Below are 17220 nucleotides of genomic sequence, written 5' to 3'. Positions count from 1 at the left end.
TTTGGGAAATCGTGTTGGTTTCTCTTTGTAATGGTAACCCCTGGCACCATTGTGTGTGCATGTGGCATTCGCATAACTACTGTTTTTTTACACACTGAAACTGATTGTGTGTGTGTGTGTGTGTGTGTGTGTGTGTGTGTGTGTGTGTGTGTGTGTGTGTGTGTGTGTGTGTGTGTGTGTGTGTGTGTGTGTGATTGTATATGTATGCAGATACATGTTTGTATATATGAACATGTCGTTTTGGGTGGGTGCCATTCATGCAACAATGTGTATACGTTATTTATTTATTTATGAGGCTTAACTTTCTTTTCCTACCCTTCACCTATCTCCCACATCACTTTAGATTATGTGGCTGCAGAGGAAAAGCCAAGTGCCAAACAAAGAGGCCAAACTACAGCCAATAGGGAAGAGATTCCAGCCTTGCAGAATGATGAAGGTGGGAATCATGTTGTTGCTGCTGCTGCTTCCTTGTCACATGTTACAAAATGTGTACAACTGGGCAGTTTAGGGGTTTATGGGGGAGGAGGGGAGAGGTGGAATAGCTCATCTGGTCACTTGCTTTTACCACTGAGTTGTCGAGTTTGTGCTTAATTCCCGATGGGATTAAACTCCAAAAAAAAATGAACTGCACTTTTGCATTGGTGACAACAGAGGGGTTTGCATCTTGAAGCACGTCCTTTGAGCAGGTAATGTAAAGCCAGCTCTCTTGTCTGTATTTAAATTGTGGATGTCGAAGATCCTTTGATATTTCTCCAAATTAGGCCATTGTGTGCTGGTATTCTTGCAAAATCTCCTGCTTGGAAATGAAATAAGGTAGCTAAATGATGATTAAATAAGTTAGTGGTAAGAATGATGTTATTATGTCAAAGTTGAGGAAATTTATCGATTCAATTAATGGGGTGGAGATGAAGCACAGACACGATTGGCCAAATAGCCTCCTCCTGTGTCTGGGTTTTCGAATGCCAAGATAAGTTTGGTAAAAATGAATAAAAGTGGAGTAATTCATTCCGCAATAAGTCTCATTTTTTTTCTCTGCAAGGGTCAAGGCTCATGGAAGAGTGAAACAACAAAGGTAAGCAGGTTCACTAACATGGAGTGGTGCTCTTTCCTCTGGGCTGGTGCTCCCGCCTCACACCTTTCTCAGCTTCATGCTGTGGAAACCAAGGCATTTAGGATCATTGGTATCTCATGTGATGAGGCTGAGTCTTTGGGTCTCTCACCGCAGGCAGGTCGGTGGTTTTTGTCTTCTACCGTCTCCTCTCCGGCCCTTGCCCCCCCCCCCCATGATTTCTGTACGATTTTTTTGTCCCCCCGTGATTTCGTGATGAAATTATTGTACCCCACCTGCTCTGTCATGATCTGTCCTCCCAATATTTCCGCAATGCGTTCAATACCCGCCAGCATGAATCTACCAAATTGAAGAATCACTGCTCACCTTCATCTTTCATTCCTCTTTTTTTCCTGCTTCTGGAACAAACTCCCACACTCTCTTCAATCCCACTCTTCCCTCCAGGTCTTCAAAACAGCTGTTCATCACCATCTCATATCCTTCCCCATCCAAAAACATGGTCTTTTCTACCCCTGTTAATCCACCCCAAACCCACCTCCCTCATATTCCCTGCTTTCCTTTCTGAAAGTCCCTGTAGTGTCCATCTTGTATACCCCATGTTCCCCGCCCCATCCCTCTCCCTTCCACAGATCTCCTAATGTGTCTATTCCCCACTCTTTTGTGCTTCCCATTCCCGCTCCTCTTATCTCCTGCTCCCCGTGTTATACGTTGTGTGTGTTTGCTTTTGTACAAGCCTTAACATTGTATTCAAAGAACAAACAGACTCCCAAAGGGCATGGGGTGAGAAAACACACACACACACACACACACAAACACACACACACACACACACACACACACGAATAACAAATACGAGCAACATTAGCTCATAGAGGAACAGAATAGAAAAGAATCTGTGTTTGTAGAAGAGAAAATGGAAATGCACATGAGGTATTTAATGGCAGGGCATCCGAAAGACTGAAGTGAGGAGGATGAGACAAAGGACAGAGGGAGACAATCCCACAATTGGGAGAATATGGGGATTAATGAATGAAGGTAGGTAGTCAGCTTGAACTTTGGGATTTGTGAGTAGGATTGCGTCTCTTTCGGAATATGTGCAACCTGGGGAGGCTATGAGAGTACAGGTTGGAAAGGGTAGGAGGAGTAAGGCCAACTGTAAGGTTGTGTGAGATGGAGAGCCCGACCAACTTGCCACCGGTGGGAGAGTGAGTACATGGTAGTTTGCCTCTTGTCTTGAAATTCCAATGTTCCAAAAGGCCTTGTTTGTAACTGCCTCACAAGGAGCAAGGTGGAAAGTCGGAGCACCAGCCCATCATGGTGAGCCATATGCCATGGAGCTCCATATGAAGTTATTGTACACAGTGATGAGCTCTGTATGGCTAAAGAATGCCTTGAGCTCGATGGAGACTATGCAAATGGTAACTAGTCTTTGATGCCAGTTTGTGGATATATGATTCTTTCAGAAATGGCAATGTCAGGTCATGAGGTCAAGGTGTTCCAGGGACTGCACGTTTTCCAGTGTTTGTCCAGAGAAGTGGATTGAATAGTTTGATTGCCATTATTGCCATTATGTGTTGGAACATTATCAGAATGTGTGACTTGCCAGCACTGAAAGTTATGTTCCAAGTGACTGACCAGCAGCTTATGTCCACCTCTGATAAAATGGTTCAGTAGGGTCTGGCCTTTCACAGGAGTTATGTTCTTTTCTGCACAGAGTGTAGTCATCAGTAAAATTACAATGCTAGTTTTCAAGAGAGCAAGATAGATCATTGATATAGATCAAGAATAACCAGTCATAAGACATTACCTTGTGAAACCACAACCTGAGGGATATTACCATAGGAAAGGACACCATCAACTGTCATCCACTGTTTCCTCTCATTGTGGAAATCAGACAACCACTTGAGCAGTCAGTCCTGAATACCAAAGGAAGATAATTTAAAAATCAAGGCTGGAGGCCAGGTAGTGCCAAAGGCTATAAAGATCAGAGATGGCTCTCACCTCTTGCTTGTAGCTTTGGGCATCTAATCCACTGCTGTGTCAGGACTAACATATCCAAGGTGAAACAGCCAGGTCAAAAGCCAAATAAGTCGTTAGAGAAGAGATAGTGCCTCATGAAACCGGCCTCAACGATGGACTCCAGTACTTTATTGTTATGATGTGGAGAAGGTTGATCAGTCTGTATGTTGAGGGGATCTGTTTCATAACCTTCTTTGTGGATATGAGTGATATTTGCAACTTTTCAAGATGGAGGAAGTTGCACATCCAAGGAGGACATGTGAAAGAGAGACAGGGAGAGTAGAAAGGGATTGAAAGGAGTTGAAGCACAGTTCCTGAGGATTAGAGCACTTATATTATGCTGTCAAACGGTTGCGGAAGAGATATCAAGTTAGGCAATGAAATAGAACACCAAATATAGCATTGGAACCATGAACAGGAACCCGAATAGGTAAAGATGGAGCTATGGTTGGGGAGAAGTCCATAAGCTTTCAGGAACATTGTGTAATGGAAGAAAGTTTGGGTTCAGGAAGGAATGCAATTGGCACCTCGACTTTTTGGGTGAAGACGAAATTCAACAACTGCGTTGTCCTGAGCAGTGTTCAGGATAACTACGTCTTTAGATTGGAAGGGATGGATGGGGGAATGTGGACCACAGACACACCTGACCAGCCCCGACCAGGCTTTGAAGGACTTTGAGAGACTGGAGAATTTGCATCACAGATGAGTCTGATGGTGGGTCATTGCTCTTTGTGGGACAGATGCACAATTTGTCTTTGTCATCTCGATTATACTGAATGCAACATTTCGTGCTTAGTCATGAATTTTACTTTTGCCATCACAGGACGTTGCTCTTAAAACATACTGGAAATACTATACGAGTCCTATTGCCAAGCCACTTCGATTTATGCTTTCAAATTGCTGTGTTTAAATCCGAAAGGAAGAGACAAACATTTACAACCAGCCACGTGTTCAGTTTTATGGTTGAGGTTGGTGTTCAGTTTTATTTGAAAAGGCGATGAAGATGCAAGCGAGTCTCCTTCATCAACACTTGTACTCTCTGGTCCGTTAAGTTTGCAAAACGGATGCTTTCGTTTTCATGTTTTTTAAAATTTTTTAATTATCGTTATTGATCTCGGTGATTAAATGGCCAAATTCCACGGGGCCATAATGAGGAAGCATGACCTATAATCTTGTAACGTCAATGTGAGCTTATCGGTGGTCAGGCCATAACTCGCAAAAATAATTTTAGAACCAACTTAAGTTGGCTTTTAAACAATGACAAGTCTGGAGACGGCGATGGTTCACGAGCAATGTACACGGTTCACCTTTTTTATTTTTTGACCTTCGAGGGGACGCCACGGGAAAACTGGCGGGAATCGGGAAAAACGTAAATGATGAAAGTTGTAGTACTCGAAGAGCACTACTTGCATACCAACTTTCATTCGAAACAGTTGAAAACCCAAGGAGCTCGATGCCCAATTTATTGATTTTTTTTTTTGACATTTTCAAAGTTCGTGACCTTGTCACCTTGACCTTGGGAGGAAAATGAAAAATCGAGCTCCGTAGGGCTATGCAGGTGCCAGTGGGCTAACCAAATACTGAAACCCCTGCCAGATTTGACAAACTCCCTCGGAGAAGATGTAACTTGAAATCAGCTACCCCCTAAAAACACATGGTTTTTGGGCGTGGCTCCGCAGCATGCCCATTCTCAGGAAAACACAACTACATCATGATATAAACCTCCCACCCAAATTTTATCAGGATCGGATCAAAACCCACGGAGCTATGCTCGGGACAGACAGACAGACAGACAGACAGACAGACAGACAGACAGACACACACCCATAACGAATATAGTGGTCACTTCCTGACTCGTGAACCAACTATACGGGTGTTCACACAGTTGGCAAATCGGTTGTACTCCACATTCCTTGGAAGCTTCCTTGTTACATGCAAACGTGCGGCATTCAGGACTCTCAATAGTCCAAGACATGCCAAAGAGAGTATCTCTAAATAAATAAACAGACACATGAATATAACGTTGGACCCCGCTAATTGCAGGTTATACGCTCCTGAAAAATTCCACGAATGTCGGGGCATTATTAATTTTTTTGTTAAAAAAATAAAAAAATAAATAGATGTATATACATGTTTTTTGTTTTTTTTAACATGTTACGGCTCATGGAAGAGCGATTACACAGACAAAATCAGAACACAACATCAGAAAGGGATCATTATGAGAAAGGGGAAGCATCAACAGCAGGGCGGAGGGAGAGAGTCGACCTAGACGGAAAAACGAGAGATGCAGATAACGACGAGGGGGTACGGAGAATGCAAAGGGTAGACAATATGGATACATAAGCCAGATTGTGTTTGAACAGTTTGTGATTTTGTCAAGGTGTGGCGAAAAGGGAAGAGGCTGCTACCTGTCTGTCAGATGGATGAGAGATGTCATGGCAGAGAGTGCAGTCATCAGCGAAGAGATAAAGAGGATTTTCCAGACAGTCAGTGAGATCATCGATGAAGATTATTAGGAATAATAATATCAGGACGAGAACGCTGCGTTGGGGTACTCCAGCCTTGACAGGCAGAGGAGATGAAAGGGTTCCATTGAGAGACACACATTGTCTATGAGAGTGGAGGAAGTCAGTAATCCAAGAGTGGAGTTGGCCTTGATTTCCATAGGCAGACAGTTTGGAGAGCAAGGAAGGACAGCGCAGACTCCATCAAAAGCTCAAGATATGTCCAGAGAGCTGGCCCTGATCTCATGTCTGATATCGAGAGACTCCACCATTATTTGTTGAGTATAAGTAGCATGTCCAGGATAGGGTGACCAGGTCTGAATCCGAATTGATGATCTGAAATGAGGCTGTTGGATAAAGGGAATTATTTTATGTTAACTGCTATAATTGATTCCATGACCTTGCTTATGATTGGAAGTACAGTGAGCTCATTGGGATGTGGTGAAGAGGATCCATTTTTGCACCCTTTTCATGTAATGATGTGATGTTGGCTGATTTCCATTTTCCCAGGTGGATTAAAAAAAAGAAAAACGACGAATTCTCAAAGCGCGAATGTAGAAGCAGGTCACACTTTATGACTCGCGAATATGCGGGGTCCGTGAATTACGAATCCGTGAATAGCGAATCCACGAATATGCGGGGTCCGACTATTTTCTTGGTAATATAGTACACTTCAACATTGAAAAACACACAAAACAAAACAAGAAAGGCACTTGTGGAGCACATACCTCTGTCAGGTTGAACAGCTTACATTTTGTATCCCATTGTTAGGCTGGATCTGCATCCAGACCATTCGTCCTCGTCACACACTAAAATCTAGTGACCTTGTTCTCATCAACTTGGTACGACCAAGTACCCAACTCATCCACCAAGATTTGTCATAATCCATCCATAGCTTTTTGAGATATCATGCTACGTATAGTCTTTGCCCCATCTCAACTGCGCGATATTGATGTTATAAAACTATCGTATCTGGATCCGGATCTTCACCAACATTTAATCAATTTTTCCTCGTCATGTAACCAACCTGTCCACAAAATTTCTTCCGAATCTATCCACAAGTTTTTGAGATATCCTGCTCACAGACAGACAGATTGATGTGTGAAAACATAACATCGGTCCACCTTCGTGGCGGAGGTGATCAATTGACCTATCCTGGACTGTTGCATCACATTCATTGAAATTCTGAATGCTCTTCCCATTTGCATAATTGTTTATTTTTTTCAGTCCCGTCAGTATTTGGTGTTGACGAAATACTCCTTGTATCTTGATGATGGTGACGGAAATTAAAAACAATAAATACTCCGCAGCATTTATATCGTGCTAATGTATCAGCCAAATAAGCCATTCGAAGGTGCCGTGTTGAGCTGTTGTTGGACTCCTGGTCTACTTAGGATTCCTGCAGACCAAGCTGAAGCACAGGTCTGGTGATCCAAAGTCGGTTCTCGTTGTCTGTTTTACATGCAGGATGTAGCTTAGCTCTGATGGACCATTTTGGCCTCAACCCTATTGGCAGGAAACCCGATGGGACAGACTTTGTGAGTTGAGTGCTCATGCTGAAATTACAGACATTTTAAACAGTTGTCATTGAGGCTTGAAAGAAACGTGATTCTTAAATCTTGAATCAACTGTTGTTCTTCTTTCGGCTGCTCCCATTAGGGGTCGCCACAGCGGATCATCCGTTATGATCCGCATACTGATTTGGCACAGGTTTTACGCCAGATGCCCTTCTTGACGCAACCCTGGTCACCTCTTACGACACAGGGATAAGGATTGGGTTTCACCATGATTCCGGGCTGCACTACACTCTCTCATAGCGTGGCCCAGCGCAGACCACCCGTCCTCAAGCGATCCTCCAACCCAAGCCTCCGAGTAGCCGGATTACAGGCGCACGCCACTACGCCCGGTTTTTGTAGTCTCTAAAATCTATATCTTATATTCTCTAAAATCTTGAGAGCTGTGTTTTTTTTTCACCTGCACGCTTCCATGAAAATGTAATTGTGCATCTTGCTTAGACACAGGTATTACGCTAATTTTTCGTGGGATATCTGGCGGTTAAGCTTAGGCTTAAAGTCTGTTGTTTAACGGTGTCGCCAGATGTCACCTGAAGAACCAACAAAACGATTGTGCACTCCCCTCCCCCTCTTCCCTTATCTCACACCCACCTGATTTTGTGTGACAGCTATTGGCATTGTCACCAAGATGATGCAACCTTTTCATGATTATCGATCGCTTCCTGTGCATGTGTGGACGCGATGTGATACGGTCACACTCGCCATGAAGGAAAAACACCCTGATAGTGTGGCCAAAGCGTTGTGCAAATTTTGGATTACGCTTGCGTTATTTGCATTTTATATTCATATTGTATTGTGGAACATTAAATCAAAGCTTTGAAGAAACAAAACCACCGACTCTGATCACCGGAGTGTACATGGAACATTGAATTTAAAGCAGTGCTGTGCAAAAGTGAGAATTTCCTCTTGCGATCCTAAAGGAGTGCAGTTGACCTTCGCTTACGTTCATTGCTCACTGGAATGAAAATGTCACTTGCGACTTGTTATCTCTGCCACCGAAGGTGGACAGACGTTATGTTTTCACCCCTGTCTGTCTGTCTGTCTGTCTGTCTGTTTGTTTGTCTGTGAGAAGGCTATCTCAAAAAGTTTTGGATGGATTCGGACCAAACTTGATGGATGAGTTGATTAGGTGACAAGAACAAGCCGATTCGATTTTAGTTAAGGTCCGGATGTAGATCCGGCCTATCAGTGGGATACAAAATGTAAACTGTTCAGCCTGGCGGAGGTATGCGCTCTACGAGTGCCGTGTTCGTCACCCTGACCAGAGGAGAGGGCATTGAATTTGGGTCCATTTGTTTGTTTGTCTGTCTGTCTGTTTGTCCATATAGAACGTGAGTATGTGTAGTAATTACATTGGACCCGTTAGAACCCGAAGACCTTTTAGACCCTTTACAACCCTCAGACCCATTTAGAGCCCGAAGACCCTCCAGAACCCTAAAGACCCGAGACTCCTTTTTACCCTTTAGACATTCACACCTTTCAGACCTTTTAATACCTGTAGACTCCTTTGACCTTTAGACCCTTTTTAGATGTTTTAAGACCCTGAAAACCCTTCAGACAATTCCCACCCTTTAGTCCTTAAATTATACCCTTAAGACCCCTTCAACCTTTTAAGACCCTTTAGACACTTTAAAGTCATTAGACCATTTCGACCCATTAGAGTTTAGACCCATTTAGACCTTTTCAGAACTTTGGACCTTTAATTTTCAATCAACGACCTTTCAAATAGTACATCCTTCCATTTATTTGCCACACAAAGTACACCACACAAAACACATCCTGGTGAGGGTGTGCAATCTCTGATTGCTCTTTCTTGTTAACCTCCGCCATCGAAGATCGGAGGTTACTGTTTTCACCCCTTTCTGTTTGTTTGTTTGTTTGTGAACAGTATTACGGAAAAACTCCGACGGATTTCGACGAAACTTGGTGGGGGGGGGGGTTGGAATGGTCCAAGGATCATGCCATGATATTTTGGACTTTGTCCCCGCCCCCCCCCAAAATTAAGAGAAATTTTTGTTTTTTGCATTTCTACATGTTTTAAGTAATTTCCAACCCTCCCCCCAAAAAAAATTGTTAGAAAAAAAATTTTTTTTTTTTGCATTTCTACGTTTTAAGTGATTTCCAACCCCCCCAAAAAAAAATTTGGAGAAAAATTTTTTTTTTTGCATTTCTACATGTTTTAAGTGATTTCCAACCCCCCCCAAAAAATTGTTAGAGAAAATTTTTTTTTTTGCATTTCTACATGTTTTAAGTGATTTTCAACACCCCCCCCCAAAAAAAATTGTAAGAGAAAAATAACATTTTTTGCAACTTTTTTTTAAACAAAATTTCGATTTCTTTTTTGTTGCATTTTTACATGTTTTAAGTGATTTCCAACCCCCCCCCCCCCAAAAAAAAAATGTTGGAGAAAAGAACTATAACTCTCAGCACTGTTGACATCATATTTAATGAATAAGATATAAGGTTCACTTGAGTGACCCAGCAGTATTGGCGGCGGAAGTTTTGCACTCTCCCGAGTGCTCCCCCTCTAGTTTTCTATGTTTTCCTCCATTATGTTTTGTGACGACAAGCAATACATCCATTGGGAAAAGTTTGTTTTGAACTTGGCTGTTAGGCGGCTGAGTGCAGAAGTTTTGACCATGGATCGTGATAAATATTTTAACCCTTTCTCTGTGATATATTATGCATTCCATGCTATGCTCAGGTACAATATGGTATTCTAGGAATCGAGGGTATCCGTATGTTTTCAGGAATTTTTTGAGAAAGGTTTGCTCGTTATTTCTTGGTGGTATTGTATGACCAAATTTGCTTTTCATTCCGCTTCAAATTGAATGAACTGAGTACAATACCTCTTGCAACATTATCAAGTGCTTGTTATCATGGTTAGTGTTTGACATGTACATGCATATCAATGAGGAGGTAGCTCTTGGGGAATGGTAGAATACATACAGTATGTACCTGTCATAGAGCAGTGAAGGGCTTAATATTGACTAGAATATAAGACCTGTCACTTTGCTGATGGTTGAATGATCATATAGCCTTGTTCCCATGGAAAATTAAGTTGCATTTCGGAAGAAAACTGATGGTTAACAGAGTGATAAAGTTCATGGGCTTTTGGTTTAATCCCCCACCCCCACGAATTACAAACAACTCCATGCAAAAAATAATTGAAGCTCTCATCTGGGACCTTGTGCGCAGCTGATGCCGTGGAACTTGTGATGCACAGCCATGCTGTTGGCGGCCATGAGGGCACCAATCGAGAGACTATAACGCTTTTCTCATCACCCGCGTTGGAATCCAGCTTGGAGTCTCTTCCCGAAACAGGTAAACAGTCAAAGCTTTGCATAATAATTGCACGCTTGCCCGTGGAGCACTGACTCATCACCAGCTTTGCACATCAATACCATGGTGCCAATTACTTGCACATAATGACGTCGCTCATGTCCCTCCATATGGCATGGAGCGATAACTGAGCAGAACTTTTCCCGGCCATTGTGCGTTCTAAGTGTTCACAGTGGCACACACTGCATCTCGAGGATAGGCCGTCGTCATGTCGAGAACCATGTGCACTGCATTGCGGACGAAGATCTACCATAAGATATCACTCAAAATTGCCATCCAGATAACTGCTGAGATTGGCATAGCAGCATTCATTCTCAAGGGCCATTTGACCGGAGCAAGCAGATTAATTATGACTTTGACTGTTTAACTGCATCGCATGCTAGCTTGCCTCAATTTTTGAGGAGCTGCGAAAATATTTGCCAAAGAACGTTGTCAAAAGTATGAATTTCCTCAAAACCTGTTGAAAGAAAGAAAGGAAGGCATCTCTCAGGATAGACAGGACTATTCTGGTACACACAAAGGGCAATGGAGTTTCTTCACTGTAACGGCTCAAGCTCAACGTTGCAATGTCGTACCGGCTGATTTCGAATAAGTGGTTTTTAAACGGTGCTGTTGGTATTCGCTACAGAGCATATGTCGGTGGTTGATAATGAAATTGCATTTAAGAAACCCACGCTCCATTTCGTGCTTGCCTTTTCGCAGATGTCTTTGGGAAAGCCTCGCCAGGGACGGCCTCAGTGGAGCATCCGAGGAGTCAGCTCCATCTCATAGGTAAATGCACCCTTGGAATGAGATGATTTGGTCTTCGCCTCCTTTCAGTTTGTCATGAGCATTGTCATCCAGAATGTGTTCACACCATTAAATTGCATGATTCACTTAATTGTATTGGTCCCCTGACAATGAACAATGGATTTGTTACCAAAGAAAGAAATCTATTCTGAAATGGGTTTTTATTTTTATGCTTTTTGAAAAAAAAATGTTGCGAATTGGAGGATGGCAAATTACATTGCCGGGTATTATGCTTGTTTTTTTTTGTTTTGTCAATTGTGCTCATTCTACAACACGATTTCCTCTGTTGAACTACTTTATCCAAGTGAGGGTTTCTGGCGAAAACACGGCTGTGATAGTCTGAATTGATTGTGCTAGTCTACGAGGAGATGGATTATAAAAGTAGCGGAGCTTATCTGAAGGTTTTTTTTTTTTAGCACGGTGTGCTCCCATTTTTCATCGTGATTTGGTTCATTGATTTGAGCACCCTCGTTGTGGCTCTAGTTGTTGAGAATAATAAGGAAAACCCATCTTCGTATCACACTTCGAGTAATGCCACAATTGTGTACTTTTTGTTTTGATAACACAACTTGAGTGTTTTATTGTAACGAGAGACGACTCATGCATGATCGCTTATTCAAGTCACCACTCCTCCCTGTCTCTCACTTATTTTTGGTTTATTCAGGTTGAAAGGCCTTTTTTTTTTTTTTTGAATACTTTGATGCTGTGTTGCATGTACAGCTAAAGGTGAATGGTTAACACATCATGCATTCCCCACTTGGTTTGGGTCCTCGGTCTGTATGTCGTCATGGTGGCATATCAAGGTTAATTTCCCGAAGATCAAATGCTGTTTTATGGAAGGGGTGCTTGCACGAAAGCACAGATCGGTGCAGAACACAAGGTGCTTTTGATGATATTTGGATTGATAGTGCAGAACACAAGGTGCCTTTGATGATATTTGGATTGATACCCCGTGCATGCGAAGCAAAAAGTGGGGTTAAGCAATCGGTTCACTTTGTCTGTCTCTGTCTACAAATGTCAATTTATGATCGAGGAACAACTTTATTTCAATTGAATGTTTTATGTGGAACATGAATCGGAAAATTAACCTGCAGTTTAGCAGTACTTTGGCTCTGAATTCGGCCAATTGTTGGGAATCTCATCCTGATCGGACATACGCAGAGAGGAGTGAGATAATTTTTTACTCCGTCTGCCTGTCTGGCAGTCAAGCAAAATTGAAAATCATTCCAAACAGGAAACACTGTTTTTAAGAATGTCACAATGCACACAAACAACAGGCACAAATAACTAATGTAACATGTTAAATAAGGTGGTGTCAAAGTGGCTGCATCAACGGTGGTAAACTTCTGAAATCTTTATTTAATTTTAATTGAATTTTATATACTTGAACACGAGAGCACAAATTGCCTTTTTGCCACTTTCAAAAACCTTCCGTTTTGCAGTAGTGAGACAAAATAATACGGCATTTTACATCATCTCGACCAATCAAATTCGCCACTCTCAGACTCTGCACCTGTCCAGTTTTTATCAAGGCTTGGTAACGTGTTCTATGAACTCTCCAGTTCTTGTGGTTATTGTACTTTATGACAATTTTCCTCCCCTTGAATATGAATTGCAAACTGTGAAACTATTTTTTTTTTCGATTGGGCCCTCCTGATGACTATTCTTTCTTATGCATCCACTTCTCAATGTACTATAAACTCTGAATGATTACTGGGTCAATCCAAGAATCTATACTCTAAATGATAACAATCTATACTCTAAACTGGGTTTGCCTACTCTTCGCCAACTGTTGGAAGGGCTGGCAGGATAATGTGGAGGTGTGAAAACTTGCATTTGAGCCGTCTGCCTGAGTTTGAATCTTAACCCAGCTATAAACTGCCTTCCTGATGTTTGGCATGCAAAGCGATTCATCAGTGTGCTCCATCCCTCGGATGGACATTAAAATGCAGGGCATCCCATTTGCTAACATTAGTTGGTGGATGTTAAAGATGCCACGGTGTCCTTCACGAAGAGTAAGCAAACAGCTATCACTGGCATGATATGGCTAAATTTCAAATTCCTGCCTTAACCGTAGTTGCACGTCAGGCCTGGCCAGCCGGTTCCTGGAAGACTTGGGCCAAGTTTCCGCCAGCCAACCCTAAAAGAATGCAGATAGAAACGATACTAAGAACATGTGAATAATTGTGGCCATTAAAATAAAAGAAGAGGGTGATTCATTGTAGAATCTTATGGATGTTGGGGTGTGTGTGCCTCTAAATGGGAGGACTTGTCACACTCTTTGGAGTGATTCACTTTTCCTGTGGCTCCAAGTAGTTGTTTGCATGGAGTGAAAGTCACACCTCAGCAAACTGTTTCGGCAGGTGGGCAAAACCAGATGAGGGTAACCGATGTGTCTCCCCATCGGTGAGTCAAGACCTGCCTATCTTTGCATGCGAAGTCTTACTTGGCAGATCAGGCGGAGTTCAAGATGAATAATGCGGCGAGCCACTGAAGGTACCAAGGTATCCAAGGTTATCCACTGTATCCAGATTCATCTCCAATCATGTCGACTTTGTCTTGCCATTGGACTTAGATGTGCTTGGATGACAAAGTAAGGTTGAAGTGATGCAACTCTCCCTTACTACAATTTACTTCATGTGAAAGTCATAGCATCTTCTAGCAATTCATTTACCATATCAAGTGTAAAGAAGACAAAGGTAACACCATTTCCCATTGGCACGTGGAACATGCGAACACTCATGTACGATGCCATCACAAACAGACCAGAGAGATGAACAGCTAGTTTGGAGAGAACTTGCCAGATTCAACACCCACACATAGCAGCATTGTGAGACTCGTCGAGCTGAATAAGGGCTAGTTATAGAATCTCGAGCTGGATACACATTATTTTGGAGTGGTCTCAGTTGCGAAGAGTGTCATGAGTAGGTTTTGTTTTCAAGTCCACCTAGTCCCCAAGTTTGTTAGCCTCCCAAAAGGCATAAATGTCTGACTCATGACCCTGCGGCTTTCCCTCACAGAGAAAAGTGATACCACTATTGTCAGTGCAGATGCACCCACGATGACGAATCATGACCTGGTGAAAGATATATCTTGTGAAGAGCTAGAATCTCTGATTGCAGCAGTGCCAAGATCAGAGCTCATCATTCTTGGTGACTTCAATGGCAGAGTTGGCAGAGACCATGAGACCTGGAAGGGAGTTATAGGAAGAAATGGAGTTGATAGCAGTTACAGCAACAGCCGCCTTCTGCTGAAGACGTACGTGACATTTGACCGAATCATTATTAACACTGCATTCCATCTACCAAACAGAAAGAAAGGACATCCTGGATGCACCGTCACTCTAAACACTGGCACCTCGTGTAATTTATTACGTTATTGTCAGAAGGAAGGACAGGAAGGATCTCAGAATGACCAAAGCCATGTGTGGAGCAGATTGTTGAGCTGACCTAAGTCTCATTGCTTCAAAGCTGAACATTACTATTCAGCCGAAGAGATGACCTCAAGAGAAAAAAAAATCAACAAGAAACTCAACACCTCAAGACTCAACGTGGATTTTGTGAGGCAAAACTTCCGAGAAGACCTGAATTGCCAGTTACATGGGCCTAACTTTGTTGTCTCAAGTTGTCTTTGTTGCCTTGTATCAAATCAAGCTGCAAGTCACCAGGGTCAGTTGCAACACCAGGTGAAATATATGAGGCAGGATGTACAAGACTCACTGACAAACTCACCAAACTTCTTGTGTCACCTCCACTGAGATCCTCCAAACTTGGAGGCATGCTACTTATACCACATCAGTCTTCACAACTCATGTTTGAGTTGTGCCCCTTCCAAAATATGTCCCTCTGCTGCAAAGCAGATAAAAATAGGGTTCAGCAGGAGGAGTGGATATGACTTGAAGTGAGAGTTCATAGATCCATGGAGGACTGACTATTACATACTAAATCCCTTTTCACCTCATAATCACCACCTGATAATCCAGATGAGAGTCACATCACAACCGTTGAAAAACAAACAAACATGTACACATCCATGCTTACACATACACACCAATCATTTTGTGGCACCGAAGGAAATGGATTCAAAAAAAGCTTCCAAATGTGCAAAACTGTGTGACCTTTTAATTGTCGGAGTACCTACTGTGAGTGCTCCTCCAGATCAGGACCCAATCTGAGCACCATCAGCAAGAAAGCTATTTAGACCACGGGGAATATATTTAGAAAAGGAATCATTGTTTGTTATGTATTTTAAACTTTTAGAGATGTGGTGTTACTCTTCGAATGAAAGTTCATCCCCATCTCCCTTCCTGTACGCTGAAATTAATTTCTAAACATAACTAGCATCGCTTGACGATTCTTTAATTTTACATGGATCTCTGTTATTGATGTGATTTCCAGGTTTGGAAAAAAAACGACACAAAAATATGGTAAAATATATCATGGTTTAAATATCATGAGATTGATAGTGAAATTAACCAAGACCTCAATTAGGATATTACTTCTGGACATCAGTTGAGGACAATGGAAATTTTATACGATGGACCCTTTGCTTTCGGTTATAAACTACAACCTCATTAAACAAATTTTCAGGCTCATTGAGGAGTTTTATACATGCTGTATCACTTTTCTTTTTTGCATACAGTTATGGCTCGTAAAAGAGCTAGAACACTGAACAGATCAGGATGCAACATAACTAAAGGAACAGTAGAGAGATGGGAACACCGAATAGAGGGAGACTTGGACAAACAGTTGGTGTGCGGAGGAATGAGGGGTTGAGGAGGACACATGGAGTGGACGACATCGATATAGAAGCAACCGAGCCTGGAGGCGATGATGGTTCGCGGGCGTTATTGAACAATTCCATGATAGGTACAATTGAGTTAGTGAAAGCTTTTGAGGAAGCCGTAAAAACCTATCTCTTCCGTCAAAATTGACCAAATCAAATCGGATTTTTTTATATGTTGTACTTATGGATATTATGCACAGCTTCTGGGAAATGAAATTGCGAGAAAAAAAATCGAGAAAAAAATTAAATAAAAAGTTCAAGTGCGCGTGGGACGCCCCTCATACAAAAAGACACAACTCGACCATGATATCTAGCTTGTGTCCAAGTTTCATCAAGGTCACATCAAACGTCACGGAGCTATGCTCTGGAGAGAGAGTCACAGACAGACAGACATACACAACGAAAATGGTGGTCACTGTTGGCGCCCGCGAACCAACAGTACATTTGGAAGGAGGTGGGGTGTGGTGAGAGAAAAGATTATTATGGTTTAGATGGGGATTGATCTGACATGGTGGTGAACAGTGCTGTCTTGAAGACTTCGAGGGAAGAATTAGATGAAAATGAATGTGGAAGTTGGTTCCACAGGTGGGAATAAAGAGGAACAAATGAGTGGAGTTGAGCAGTGATTCTGGCTTTTGGGAGTTTCACGAGAAGGGGGTTGATGGTGGACCACGTTCACCCTGCAGAAACCTGGTTGGGCGGTGGGGGAGGGGGGGAGCACAGGAAGAGCAGATGGTGAAAGATCAGAAAGGAGGCGGTAGAAGACAGAGACCACTGACCTGTATTTGATGGGAAAGTGATACACCCAAAGACTCAGCTTCGTGATGGCAGATTACAATAATCCTTAATGCCTGGGTTTCCATGGCATCAAGCTGTGCAAGGTGTAAGACAGGTAAGCCAGTCTAGATGGGTGAGCAGCACTTCATCAATCTGTGGATGAAGGCATTGGAGGTGGATAAGAGTTCCAGGTGTGCCAAGGATGGACTTTGCATGATGGAGGTTGCCAAGTCGGTGACTGCACTTTGGAAGTCAACTTTGAAATGTGATTTGCCCAAGAAAGATCACGGCTGATATTGAGACCCAGAGTTTGAGACTGAACTTCCTCAAGAGGTTTGTTAAGAAAGTAGACGGGAGGCTT

The 17220-nt window shown here is 42.5% G+C and overlaps 1 protein-coding gene and 1 pseudogene across 2 annotated transcripts in view; one reads left to right on the top strand and one right to left on the bottom strand.

Annotated features, from left to right (window-relative positions):
- LOC147011068 (double C2-like domain-containing protein alpha) overlaps positions 1-17220 on the top strand; it is a 431659-nt gene that overhangs the window by 226485 nt on the left and 187954 nt on the right. For both annotated transcript variants that reach the window (XM_085859768.1, XM_085859769.1), the window contains 3 exons: positions 344-436; positions 10365-10490; positions 11211-11279. In XM_085859768.1, the coding sequence (XP_085715894.1) occupies positions 344-436; positions 10365-10490; positions 11211-11279 (288 nt within the window). The remainder of the gene's footprint in view (positions 1-343; positions 437-10364; positions 10491-11210; positions 11280-17220) is intronic.
- LOC147011069 (signal recognition particle RNA) lies at positions 7360-7500 on the bottom strand (annotated as a pseudogene).

Source organism: Eptatretus burgeri, chromosome 16, assembly GCF_056783735.1.
Source record: "Eptatretus burgeri isolate ZD-2024b chromosome 16, Ebu_testis_v1, whole genome shotgun sequence".
Taxonomy (NCBI): domain Eukaryota; kingdom Metazoa; phylum Chordata; class Myxini; order Myxiniformes; family Myxinidae; genus Eptatretus; species Eptatretus burgeri.
Note: the sequence above shows the minus strand (reverse complement) of the source record. Positions and strands in the feature narration are given on the sequence as shown.